This window comes from Miniopterus natalensis, chromosome 20 (assembly GCF_054644295.1).
Source record: "Miniopterus natalensis isolate mMinNat1 chromosome 20, mMinNat1.hap1, whole genome shotgun sequence".
In the NCBI taxonomy this organism is placed as follows: domain Eukaryota; kingdom Metazoa; phylum Chordata; class Mammalia; order Chiroptera; family Miniopteridae; genus Miniopterus; species Miniopterus natalensis.
Genome location: NC_142100.1, coordinates 24,606,253 through 24,620,735, shown reverse-complemented (window position 1 = coordinate 24,620,735; position 14,483 = coordinate 24,606,253). Strand labels below are relative to the sequence as shown.

Sequence of the window (14,483 nt, the reverse complement as noted above, 5' to 3'; positions counted from 1 at the left end):
ATAACGTATCTCCCAGTCAATTCCAACAAGATGGGGTTGGGGTCAGCTGGAAGCAGGGACCAGCCTGATCCATGAGAAGCCAGGCATGGCAGCCTGAGGACACTTAAACCCCCCGCCCCCAGCCTGTCAGGAAACCTCAGCCAATGTCCTCTGATAGTTAACATTCACCATTAATAACAGAAGCAGAAACCAAGAGATTTCATAGCTGTGCGACGTAATTAAATTACTTACATGAATCTACTCACACTTGATTATTTCCACGTTTCTTACCAAACATATGCCTCTCCCTCCTGTGCTGCCATCCGGGCTCTCAGCTGGGAGAATGTGGGCTGTGGGGGCTTCACAAGGGCTGCCTATCTCTGAGAAGCAGCAAAGAACATGGGGTTCCCCACCCGAGCCCCCTCCCCTCACAGATGGAGGCTCAGTCTCCCAACAGCGTAGGGGACACAGCAGCCATTCCGTTTCCAACCTAAGGTGAACTGGGTTGGCCTTTCCTCCCCTATAGGTTGTGTTTCCAGGTTCTGTTGTATAGGGTGGCAGGAGGGGAGAGGGGAACGGAAAAGTTGCTTTGGATAAACTGATGCTGTTAGTTCTCCTGGCAAAGAAAATAAGGGGACATTTGGACTAAAAGTCTTGCTGACATTTTGTGTCGGGTGCTAAGGGGTGGCTTTGGAATAGAGGAAAAGAAGCTGGTTCTCCACCACCCTGGATGCCTTCTGTTTGTGTCCAGGTACCTGGTGGGGTTCCCAGAAGCAGGGGGGAAAGTTGGAGTCACGGTGACATTTCATACCCCAAAGCAGAGATGAATGAGCAGCACAGACACAGACGAGGCAGCAGGGAGGAGTGGGGACTGAGGCAGACTGGGACTCTGTGCACCTCCTGAGGAGTAGCTTTATACAGCCAGGGCAGACTATGACAGTCTGGTCTTGCAGCACATTGTGGGGGCTGAGAGCACAAACTTCAAAGCCAGGCTGCCTGTCTCCAAATCCCCGCCCTACCCACTCTCCTAGCTATGTGACCTTGGGCAAGTCTGTTGACCTCTTTGTGCCTGGGTTTCCTCATCTGGGACGTGGAGATGATAACTATACCCACTGCTCATGTACCCAAGAGGCTCATCCACCGAGCAGCATGGTCAGAGACAATTGGTAGCTTAAAATTCGCCATGGTGGGAGGGAGTATTTACACCACAGATACTGGCAAGTGCTACAAGTCAGGGCCTTTTTTTTTCACCAGATAACCAGCTGTTCAACCATTACCAGCATGTCACTGCACCCGCATCATAGGGCTTTTATGAGGATTTTTAGACTTGGTGTAAAGCACTCGAACACTCAGCATTTGCTATTATCAGTTTTTATTGTTGATGCTATTGTTATGCAAGAATGTGAGCCCACTGTGGCCACATTTTCCAGTTTTTTTGGACAGGCTGGAAATCTCCATTTTTATGTAAAGTCTAGTTTTTAAATGTTGGCTCAAAATGAACATTTTTTTAAACCTGGGAAAAACACAAGTTCATGTGAGGACTTGGACCATGGGCCCAGCGTTTGTAGCCTTGAACTTAGAGGGAGGGACCTGATTACACCGTCCTCTTCTCGCTCCCTCTGCCGATCAAGCACCTTATCCATTGTGAGCCAGTGCCACCTCCTCCTAGAAGCCCTCCTCTAGCCTGGGCCCTGCAGGATAAACCACTCCTGCCTTCATTCTCCCTCCTCAAGTGCTGCTGGCCTTCTGCAATTTTCCTCGGTCTCTGTCTTTCTCACTGTGGGCTGGGGCCATGGCTTATTCATCTCGGCACAATGCTTTGCACACTGAAGATGGTAAGAATTAGTAATAGTAATATTGACATCGTTTAAGTGTTGTCTGTTTACCAGGCTGTGTGTTATGCAATTTTTATTCATACCACTTTTCATCTTTATCATAATTCTCAGATGTGGAAACAAAGGCCTAATTAGAGAAAGCCAGTAGCTGCCCAAGACCACAAAGAAGTGGGGGGACTGGGGATGGAACCCAGGGATGGAGCCCAACTCAGGAAGCTGAGCCTGTACCAGAGAACCACAGCTGGGAAGTTAGAGGCAGAGTGATGATCTGAGTGTCTGGCTGAGGCCCTTGTGGGGCTCTCGAGCCCCACTCCACAGAGACATCCAGAAAGAACGCTGCTATATTTAAAAGCCTGGGCAGGGTGGTGCTTGCATGACATTTGGGTGGCCGCCTCTCCATAAAGGGCACTCAGGCTCTTTTAACTCTACTCTTCTGGGCTGGCATTTTGGGAACTTAGGGGATGCCTCAAGAGGGAAGACTGCAGCCACCTGGGAGCCCTGCAGCCACCTGAGACCCCTGCAGCCCTCCCTCCAGGGGCAAGGACACCACAGTGCATGGTCGATAGAATATGGAGCAACAAGAGCTCAGAGGCCTGCTCAGGGCCACCAAACCAGCTCAGGGAGCAGCAGGTGTCATTTGATCCTGGCATACAGACCCCTGGACTGCCCTGTGCTTCAGAGGGTGCTTGTTGCCAGGGCAGGATGGGGTGATTCTTGGCATCACTGGCCTTCTGCCCACACTTCACACTCATAGTCCAGTGGCTTCCACCTTGCACATCCCCCTTGGATAACACTTGACTTCTAACACCCATAGAGCCCTTTGTGCAGAAATCCCAAGAACCTTTTATGGCTTGCCTCACCTCACATGTAACAGTAAACAAAGCATACCTTTTAACTGCTGGCGTCTGGTGTCCCTACTCTCTACATGGAGAAACTGAGGTGCAGAAAAGTCAAGGAAGGGATGTTCATTCATTCGCCCCATGCACATGCATGAAGCGCTGGCCGGGCAGACACTGTGCCAGGCATTTCCTCCACTCACTTCACGCCATTGAGAAAGCCGAGACTCTGAAGGCTCAGCAACTTGCCTAAAGTCACACAGCCAGGGATGCAGGTTTCAGACCTTAGTCACTTGGACCTGACTCCAGAGCCGGATGCTTTCCAGCCCTCCCTTGATTCCCAGTTGCATGTGTCCCTGTAGTCTCTTCCCCTCACCCACTCACCCCTTTCGTCCAGACCCATCTTCCTTGCTCCACCACTCCCATGAGAACACACAGAACACCAAGCCCTGCTGGGTCTTTCTCACCTAGGAAGGTAGAGAATCATCCAGATGCTCTAAGTGGCTCCTTTTCTCCAAGCCCAGATGGACTTGAGTCTGTAGGGCCTAACCGTTCTGTGTTTGGGGTAGAGGGCTCACACGGAGATCTTATTGCAGTTTGGAAAGGCAGTTTGCCAGCCACGTGGGGCTACCTGGAAGCAGAAGACAGACCGTTTCGAGACACCCTCTCATCACTCATGTTTTTCATCTGGCCTGTGAATATGTATTTGAAGGAAGGAAGGGGTACGGGGCTTATACAAGATGAATGTGGAGAAGACAGAGCAAGGGGAAAAGGGTGTCAGGGTAGGCCAAAGAGAGACTAATGCTTATTATGGGGTCTGGGCAGGCCTGTACCTGTGGTGCAGGTGCATGGGAGGCCTGTGTGAACTGCCGACCCCTGGCCTGTCTCAATGGGAGGCTGCTACTGGGCTCCATGCGGGTGTCAGTGGAGTGTGGGCTCAGAGTGGCCAGATCCTCTGATTTTCTAAGAGAAGCCAGCAATTTGGATCTCTTCTGGTTTTTAAATGTTGGCTCAATATATATGCACATATTTTCATGCTCACAGTGCTTTATGGAGGTATAAATTTACATACGGCAAAATGCGCAAATCTTAAGCATGTAACTTGATGAATTTTAATGGCTCAAATATTTTTAAAACACTAGAGGGTCCAAGAAAATATGTCCACAGGGTACATCTGGCCCTGCACCCATCATTCATGACCCCTAGACTAACACGCTGTGTGTCACCTGCGAGCACGATGGGATGCACACACAAGACAGTATCCCATGGGGAAGGGGACAGGCTTTTGGTGACAGCCCAGTGATAGTCCCATTACTCTCACCAGTAAAGGCACAAGTTCTGGAGCCCAGGGTATGAAGCCTAGCTCGGTCACTTGCTGTGTAACTTTGGGCAAATTACTTCAGCTCTCTGATGTCTTGTTTTTCTCAGTTGGTAAAATGGAGAAGATGATGACATTGACTTCACAGGGCTATTGTATGGATTAAATAAGTTAATGTGTTAAACGCTTAAGGCAGTGCCTGGAACATAGTAACTGCTTTATACATGCTCACTACTGTCTATTTTTTTTAATTAATAGACTTTTTTTATAGTGGTTTTAGGTTTAGAGAGAATTTGAGCAGAAAGCATAGAGCCCCCATGTACTCCCTCTTCTTTCCTCACCACCACCTTATTAATGCATTATGGTATATTTGTTACAATTGCCGAAACAATATTGATACAGTTATTAACTAAAGCCTGTTTACATGAGGGGTCACTCTTTGTGTTGTACATTTTGTGGGTTTTGACAAATGTATAATATGTATCCACCATCACAATATCACTCATAATGGTTTCACTGTTGTTTTAAACCAGGAATCTTTGTGAGTCCTACTGCAGAGAAAAGACTGGCTGTCGCTTATGCAGAGCTTCGGGTGGGCTAGCAGGAGTCCCATTCCTTACTCCCCCATTCAGGAAAGCACAGTGTATTCAGACACAAGAAGGGGACATTTTAGGGGTGAACCTGAGTTCGTTCTAATTTACCCCAAATTGTAGCTACTCTCCCGCTTCAGGTGCGATGTCACAGACTTCAGCCTGATTCCCTGCTACACCACTGGCTCTGAGACCAAAGACCCCATTCACCACCTACCTCGGGCCTCCTGTGTGACTTTGAGCTGCTGTATCAGCCTCTTGGGGCCTCTCAAACAACCATCCTCCCAACACTCCTCAGGGCCACCCCCAGGAGTGTGTGGAGGCTCAGACGCACTAATTCCTGGGAAAGGTCTTTGTAAATTGCAAAAGGCTCTAGATTAAAATTGGGAGCTGTTATAAATATGATCCATTTTGCAGAAAAACCGAGCTGTTGTCAAAGTGGGCCTGACCTTCAGAGGCTGAGCCACAGGCAGCTGGTTGCATGCAGGGGCTCAGTGGCAGTTGTCTGTGTCTTGTCCCTCTGGAGTGAGGTAGCCAGAAAGCCAGACACACAGCTGGAGCCTGCCTTTGGCTGGAACAGCAAGTTCCAAGCTGGGGTACCCATTCCTGAGTTGTTTTTGCTCCCATAGCCTGCTGGCCAAATGCCAGTCAGCTTAGAGCCACATTCATGGTATCAGCAACTCCCCAAAAGAGGGAAATGGACACGGATGCTTCTGTGCCCGTGAGAATGAATCTTAATCATCCAGTTTCATACACTGGCCACACCCTGGGCAAGACAGGAAACATGACTTCTGTCCTGCCCTCATATATATACAGCCTTGATAGCTTTTTGGCTCATTATATGAGCATAGAGTTGGGTTTTTTTTTTAAATACCCCAAAGCAAAATTTATTTGTAAGGCACTAAAGAAAGCCTCCTGTCCCTTTTATGCCGGGAGCCCTCGGAAGAGAAGTGAAATTGTGTATTCGCTGCTAAAAAAAGCCCTGGCTTATACAATTTTAACAATAGAAAAATGATCTTTGTGCTTCAGTGCATGGATGCTTAAAGGGAAACAGGCAGCCTGTTCAGGTGGCTGGTGAATTACAAATGAGTGGTTTGCCTTTGTTTTGAGTGACAAGCAATTTAAATGCAGTCTTACATGGAGGCCTGGAAATTCTTTTTCCCAGAAGAGAGCAAGCAAGAGGGAAAGACAAATAAAGAAAAAGAGGGGAAAAGCTTCCCTTTTGAACTGAGAGATTATATTAGTTGCCGCTGAGCGGAGGTGAGAAGTTAGAACTTCATTTGATAATTATAAAATCAGTAGTTTGCAATTGGACGTAATTGATGATTATACTGCTGCTAATAGCAGGCCTGCCAGCCAGCGCTTGTGGGACGGTTCATTTTTGCGCGGCTTCCAGCCGTGAAAGCTGGCCCAGTGCGGGGTGCTGCTCACAAGATCTCAGGGATCCTGACACAAATGCATCTGGGGGCCTGCATTATGTTGGATAAAACATGTTCATTAATGCCGACATTTGAAAACACTTTGCTCTGTGCCTTATTTTTAGCCTGGGAGTAATTACAAATATTAGAATAAAATTGCATGGTGATTTTCTCGAACCCTGCCTCATGGTCTCCCAGCAGACCCGCCCTTGGTCTGAGCTGGGTGCGGCTGCTGGGATGGCGCGAGGCACAGGAGGAAATGGCATTGCGCTGTCTTGGATGAAAACCTCCATGGGGTGGGGATTGATGTGTGGGGAGGTGACTGTCTGTCTGTCTGCTTGGGGAAATTAAAATTGTTGCACAGCTGAGTTAGTAGGGGACCCAGGCCCAGCACCTTCACTTTACAGATGGGGAAACTAAGGCTCAAAAGGGGGTGTGACTTGCCCAAAGGTGAACAGGGTGAAAACCCCAGCTGTTAGGGAACCCCTGGATCCTGGGCTGATTCCGTTTCTCCCAGGTCACACTCCTCCTGCTCCTCAGACCACTGATTCTGAGACCCTCTGAGCACCTGCTTCCTCTCAGTTGTCCATCAGTCTTTTGTTTCTTCCAGAATCCTGCTGCATCAGATCCCCCACTCCATCTCCCAGAACCGCCGCCTCACCCTCCCCAGAGCACAGGACCCTGTGGTAAAGAGAAACTGTTCTCTTTAGTGTGTCCATGGAACCCAAGTTTCCAGGTTCATTTTCTGAAGAAAGACGTTCTGTGGCCAAATGCATTTGGGAAAACTCTGGGCTGAGCCAAGGCGAAGGGGATTTTTTTTTCCTGCAGCTCTTGTCCAAGCATCCAGTGTGTGGGAATATTTTGTACATGTTCACTCAGAAAGCATGTGACTTGATCACAGACACACACACACACACACCCCACGCCTGTGGGACTGTGCAGCACACTTTGAGAAGCACAGGCTTTCCAGGTGCAGGTCTGGGCCCTGGGATGAGAGAACTCTGGGCTCAGATACCACCTCTGCCACCAACTAGTTCTTTCATTTTGACCAAGTGACGTGGCTTCCCTAAACCTCAGTTTCTTCCTCTGTAGAATGGGGACATGTGCTCGTCTTAGTCATCGGGGAGATTCCAAAGATACAGCACTGAGCACAGAATGAGGGTTCAGATTCCGGAAGCTCTGATGGTTCTCTATAAAGGTCTCAGCATGAAGCAGTTCTCTGTAGCCTATAGATGTCACTGCTACCTCGGTCAGGGAAGCTCAATCTCAGGGCAGGGTCCCCAAATTTGCCAGGTTTAAGCATCTGATGGACGAAAGCTAGCCGGCTAGAACAGGCTTTTGCCACTCCTCTGGGTTAACCGGCTCTGCACCTGTTATTTACATACTTGGGGACCAAACACATTTCACCCTTTCTACCACAGCAGGTGGTGTGAATGCCGCACGCTCAGATGCTAAGCTATTTCTGATGGTGACCTTCTTGGTGTCTGTAGCTGGCCGCCACCTCCCCCTCCTCCACTTTTCCTTCCTCCCCCCTCCCCCCCAGATGGCCTTCAAAGATCTGCCTGTCACAAACCAAATCTGTCATTCTGGACACTTTCCTCCCGCCCTTCTGCATAGTGGGACCCAGCCATGAGGCAGAGACATGTGGCCTTTTTTTATGCCGAGCTCACCTGTTCTGGGCACATGAGTGAAACGCACTAGAGCTGCAGCAGACCTTGGAAAAGGCGTCCTATATGGTTGGAAAGAAGAATGATGTGATTTATTAGGAAGCCTTTTGCCAACTTCCATGGGACTCTTTGCCACATGTTAGCTCTTTCCTGTCCAATAGCTTCTTAAGCAGATGGAAATTTTTCTTCCCACCTGATGGATGAACAAACTGAGGCCAAGTGCTGCTTAATGACATTTAGGCGCAGCACTAGATCGGACTTTGATCCATCAGAACTGGCCTCTGGAAACAGACCAGGTCATTGCTCTGACAGGCTGAACAAGGCAAGTCATCCAATGGCTGCTGTCTCTAAGACACATGTTTACTGTGGGAAGCCCTAAGCTTGATCTGAGTCAAACTGGGTGCCAGTCAGGCTGCTCTCTGACCTCTGCTTTTGAAAATATTGTCTAGCCATTTAGAGAACCTCTAAAGTAAGAGATCAGCAAACATTTTCTGTAAAGGGCCAGGCAGTAAATATTTTTGACTTTGCAGCCAGGGTTTCTGTCACAGCTATTGAATTCAGCCATTGTAGCATGAAAGCAGCCATAGACAATACATAAAAGAATGGCCGTCGCTCTGTGTTCCAGTAAAACTTTGTACAAACAGAGGAAGGGCCAGATTTGGCCAACTCTTGATCTAGACCAGCACTGTCTAGTTGAAATATAACACAAGCCACATGGGATTTAAAATTTTCTAATAGCAACATTTAAAAAAGTATAGAGAAACAGGTGAGTTTAATTTTAATACCATATTTTATTTAACCCAATATATCCAAAATATTTTAATTTTCAATATAAAATCAGTGTAAAATTTATTGAGATATTATACAATCTTTTGTACATTCTGAGACTTAGAAATCCCGTGTTTTATACTTACAGCCCATCTGAATTGGAAATAGTCCCATTTCAAGTGTTCATTGGCCACATGTGCTAATGGCTACCATGCTGGACAGCACAGCTCTAAGTGGGAGAGCCATAAAGAGACAGTCACACATAAACAATACACCATTATAAACGGACAAGTGCCATGAATAGAAAGTAGAGAGTGCTGTCAGCAGAGACAAGGAAACATTAAAGGAATCGGCTGGCACTTGCCCCTGCTTCTACCCAGAGTTCCTTTTTAAAAGTCCATGGAACATTCTGATGCCTTTCCTCAAACCCCAGCCACCACACATGCTCAGCATGGATGACTGACTGTATGGTGTCAGACAGGACCCAAGTGGGTGCAACCCACTTGGATTTGTTCTCTCAACAAATTATGTTGAGCACCCTCTGCACTAGACAATGCGCTCCCAGAACTTACTTCAAGGGGAGGAACTCAGTAATAAACACCCTTTTAGTTGGCATCATTGGGATTCATAAGAAAAGCCCAACTCTGAAAGAGGGTGATTGACAAGTAGATACTCAGATAGAGTCATCGTTTAGAAGGTTGGCACCAGATGGAGAGGCATGTTGGTGCCAAGGAGAATAGAGCTGTTCCAGCCCCAAGGGAGATACCCACCCCAGCATGTCCTCAAGGAGGGTAGGGATGGTAGGGAGAGGCCAGGACTAAGCCATAGGGACTGGCCACCAAGAGCCAGCGTGAAGGCAGTGTGAGGCCAGAGCTCAGATTTCAGAGCCTAGAGCCAAGGGATGTGGTGCTGAGCCCCAGCAATGTCTCACCCAAAACCATCTCATGGAGTCTTACTGGCAGAACAAGAAAAGCCTGTGGGCAAGAAAATGAGTGCTTGAATGTGGGTCTTCACCACCCAGTCATTTAGTCACCCATGCATTCATCAGTCAAGAAGCACTTGTTGAGCGCCTTTGGTATATACCAGGAACTGTTTCCTATCACCTGTCACCCTTGACATTTGTTGAAGCTGTTTGATATCTTATTAGAGATTTAATGATTTCTCTTTAATTTTCAGTGGCAAGAAATATTCCCTAGGTGTATCCCCCTTTTCCCCAAAACATGTGCCATGTTTGAACTGCCGGTGTGGCCTTTCAATAACAAGAATACTAATAGTGACTGTTAATAACCTACTGTGTGCCCTGTGCTGCGTATATGCAGCTGCACTTAATTGTCACAACAGGCCTAGGAAGTAGTTTCTATTATTTACTCCCATTTTACAGATAAGGAAACTGAGGGTCAGAGAGGGCCAGTGGCTTGCCCAGGGTTACACACCTGGAATGTAGTAGAAGTGAGATGTCAACCTGAACTTTCTAACTCCATACTTTTAACTTTCATTTCCCCTCCCCTCTCCCACCCCATGTTTGCAGAAGTAGAAAATGACCAGATTTGCTTGTAGACTCATACCATGGTTACACGTGATTTTTTCTTTTGTTTCCAAAGGTAGTGGCCCTTAGTAAAAGAAGTCAGGAAGCCGAGGCTGCTTTCTTGAGTGTTTACAAGCAATTAATTGAAGCACCAGGTAAGAAATGCTTGGGCTCCATAATTGAGTAATTAATGAGAAGAAATGGCCATTAGACCCATTACACTGCTCATGGTGGGGTCTGGGGACAGGCTGAGACTCCTGGACAAGGCCATGTCCTCCATGGATGGGGATTGTGGGGGGTGAGGGGTTCTATGCTCGGTCTGGTGTGACATCTCCACATGGCACCTCCATCTTCCCCCACCACCTTCTGATGTCAGCCAAGGAGTGTTTGGGGGCTCCTGGTGAGGTCTCCCACCTGAACTTTCTTTGGAAGCCAAGAAGTCTGTCTTACCTGCCAGAGAACAAATGGTGCCCAGTGCTTTCTGCCGGTGGAGTGCGCTGGAGGAAAGACCTCGAAAGTTTCCTTCAACCTGGCGCAGCCAACCTCAAAAATTTGATGTAAAACGAAAGCCAAACCCAAAAGAACATGTATTATATGACTCTATTTATATGAAACATGAGACAGGTGAAAACTAACCTGTGAGCACTATTCATAGTGGCCAAAGGGGGAAACAGCCCAAATGTCCACTGAGGGATGAACGGACAAACAGATGCAGTCTGTACATTCAATGGAATGAGTCAGTTGTAAGAAGGAATGAAACACTGACACGTGCTACAGTGTGGATGAGCCTCAGAAACATGACGCTAAATGAAAGAAGCCAGACACAAAAGCCATGTAGTGTATTCCATTGATATGAAGTGTCCAAAATAGGCACATCTATAGAGACAGAAATCAGATTGGAGAATGCCAGGGGCTGGGCACAGGGGGGAATGGGGAATGAGTGTTTAATGGGTAGCAGGTTTCCTTTTGGGGGAATAAATGTTCTGGAACTAGATAAAGGTGGCAGTTGCACAACATCATGAATGTACTAAATGCCACTGACTTGTGCACTTTAAAATGGTTACATTTATGTTATAGAATTTCACCTCAATTTAAAAAACATTCATCTGTGTTGCTAGACATCGAATGGCAACAGTTCCTAGGAGGGGCCTCTGGGGCTGGAGATGCTGTTTCTTGATATACTTCTCTAAAAAGTTGGCCTTTTTAAAAATGGCCCATCCTTTGCCACCTTCTCATTTGTTGACTCAGAAAAGGGAGCCAAGAAATGTGTAGTAATTTGCTTAACAGTGATGGAGCTGGGAGGAGACCCTGCTGTGCTAACTCCCTTTACCCAGACAGCCCCCTGATCCTTTCCCCTGTCCTTCCATGCAGCTGTAGGAATCAGTGCTATGGGAGTTGATTGGGGTTGAGGGTATTATGAAGAGGAAACTGAGATCCCAGTCTAAGCTGAGTCATAGAGAAGGCAGAGTTATTTATGTTTGAAATAAAAGTTGTTTGTGGGATCTTTGTATTTAGGATAGGAAAGTTCCTAGTTTCACCTGTGTTGGGCAACTTTATAAGGTTGAATAGTGTCCTCCCAAAATTCATGTCCACCCTGAACCTCAGAATGTCACCTTACTTGGAAACAGGGTCTTTGAGATGTAGTTAGTGAAGGATCTTGAGATGAGATCATCCTGGGGTTCACTATGGGACCCTCATCTTTCTGGAGATAAGGCTATTAACACAATCATAGGGCCAGGACTGCAGTGGCAGCCAGGGGCCTTGAGAGCTCCCAAGACAGGCAGGAACTTTGCAGAAGGTCCTTGTGCTCTCTCACCCTCTCTGCAAAGGGTTGTTCCAAGCCTGGTGCTGACTCCATGCGTCTGATTTCCCGGCTCCCTCCCCAGAAATGGAGGGGCAGGGGAAACGTCTGTCCCCAGCTGTCACCAAGGTAGAGAATGAGGACCCTTAACTGATGGAGACGTACCATACGAACAGCCCCTTTAGGGGCTCTAATTCATTCTGAGACATTTAAGAATAACAAAATGTTTTAATGATTTCTTGGGGGAATTAGGAAGACATATTTTTGTTCTCATTAAATTTTATCCGCAGACACAAGAACCAAATGTCAGATGTGTTTTTGGTGCTCAGAGCTCCCCGGCTCGCTGTCTTCCCTACACACACACGGCCCCAACCCCCTCCATAAAAATAACAGTCCTGGAAAATTTGCCAGGATATGCACTCTCCTGTTTTTATATTTCTTGACAGGCAAATTATTTGTCGAAATACTTCTCCCCACCCCATCCCCCGAAGCCACACAAGTCCTGATTCAACATTTTTGTTTTGAATGACTGCTGCCAACACAAATCTTTGGCAGAGAATGCGATATAGCGTGATTGCTCAGCAAGTATTTTGATAAGTGTGCAGCCTGTATGTCTGTAATTACGAAAGAAAACCGTAAATCTTTTGGATATTGTTCACACAGATGTGGCGTGAAGTGAGAAAAAAAGCAGTAAAACGTGTTAAAAGCATAATTAATGTCATTGTTTTGGAGGATGATTTGATTTAAACCTTTCTGACTCTATCGGCGATGGCTGATTTCTTTATCACACTCAGAGTCTCTAGGAACAGACCCCGCTTCAGAAAGCTAACTTGTTAATTAAGTGATTAGTTAAAAGCGAAAAATAAAAATAAAAAATAAAAACGAGCAAAGAGCAAGTAAGAGGGCGGGCCGAGGAACGCTGCTGAAGCGATGAGCTGAGAGAGGTGAGCGCCCCAAAAATGTGTTTTTCTGCTTCACTCTGGCTTTTAAAAATCTGATGCAGGAGACAGCAACTCCTGGCAGGCATTTCTTTCCCTGCCTGTTCTTTCAGGAGGCGAAAGGCTAGTCAGCTTAGGTGCCTGAGCTACAGCGGCGGACGCAGCTGCTGGGCCTGTCAGCTGGGTGTTTTCGAGCTGTGTGACCTTAGACAGGGCCTGAACCTCTCTGAGCTCTGGTTTGTGTCTTTAGCAGAGGGATAATAATAGAACCTACTCTTACTCTGACCTGAGGATTTGATACGCAGCACATGAAAGCATTTGGAGGATTTAATAATCAGCAGCCCACTGCAAAGCTGACGTCAGGAGATAAGTTACAGAGTCACAGTGTTTGCTGTTGATTTCACAAGGTTCTGTCATTTGTTAAGGATGTGATGTGAGCGGTTTAGCCAACAGGGTTACTGAGTCTGTGGAATAGGAAAATGCTTTATGATATTTAGGGATTTTTAAATTTTTCTCCCCAATTATACAAGTTGTGTGTGCATACTGTCAAATTCAGAAAATACAAAAAAGTAGAAAGGAGGGAAAACTACCTACTAGAAAAGCAGTGGGAATATTTTGTTTCTTTTTCCGACCTTTCCCCCGTGTGTTTTTTCAGAGCAGTCATTCGTGCCACGTGGACCATTTTGCATCCTGCTTCCCTTCATCCAACGCGAGCATAGTACTTCCCTTGTGATTAAAAGTCTTGAGGGACTTGGGTTCGTTGTGTGTAACACTCTCCTTTGTGGCTGTGTTGTGATTTACTGAACCCCTTCTCCAACACTGGGCACTTAGGGTGCTCAGGAACACACAACTTCTGGTACTGTGCTATAGTTCACAGGACAAGGAAGGGAACTTGTGAAGGAAAAAATACTGTGTCCGTGTATTGACTACAAACTCAGGATCAGGAGTCAGAAAGAACACGATTTTTCCCCTCTCTGATTTATTTTGCACTCCTTCACTTATTAGTTACACTAAATACCTTTTTTTTTTTTTTGGTATGTTATGAACCACTCATCTGTTCCTTTGTGAATCACTGGTTCATGTACCCTTATCCCATTTTTCTATCTGAGAGAGCTCTTTTCTTATTGATTTGTAGATGCTCTTTGTTTATTAGGGATATTAACCTTTGTCCTAGTAACCGTGTTTCCTATCTTCTCCCCTGGTTTGCCTTTTGTTTCTTAACTTTGCAATGTCTCTTGCACATGGTACATAGCAGGCATTCAAAAAATGTTTGTAGGAAGTAGAGAATTTTCCTAAACTTTTGCTTTATGGCTTCTGGGTTTCATGTAATATTTTAAAAGCCTCTTCTCAACTCAGGGTTATAGGTTTGTTTAGTACTTTTATGGTCTTTTAAAAATTTGAATCTTTGAACCATCTGAAATATACATTAGTGGAAGTGGTGAGGGAGCTTAAGAATTTAGCTTTGCGTTTGTCCCAAATGATTAGTTCTACCGCCATCTAGTGGATAAGCCACCTTCACAGGTATAGGAAATAGGGATTTTAGTATAATTGAGAAACTGTCTGTTCCTATCATCGCCTCCTTTCCTTCCCCTGCTCAGCTGGTGCCATAGGGGTCAGGGGAACACCAAAGGGTAACAGAAGAGTATTTTACCCATAAAAAGGAAGAGCTTAATGTAACTGTCTCTACATCTCTGAGCTTCTGATTCCCCTTCTGGAAAAGCACTTACCTCCTGGTACCTCTGAGAGCATTAAACGAGGTGAAGAGTATTCACTTAGCTGAGTGTCTGGCACACAGTAAATGCTCGGTA

General features: G+C 46.4%; 1 protein-coding gene across 1 annotated transcript in view; it reads left to right on the top strand.

The window, feature by feature from the left end:
- Window positions 1–14,483, top strand: part of CUX2 (cut like homeobox 2) — a 163,197-nt gene that overhangs the window by 117,479 nt on the left and 31,235 nt on the right. The window contains exon 4 of the mRNA XM_087828549.1: window positions 10,013–10,091. Within this exon, the coding sequence (XP_087684675.1) occupies window positions 10,013–10,091 (79 nt within the window). The remainder of the gene's footprint in view (window positions 1–10,012; window positions 10,092–14,483) is intronic.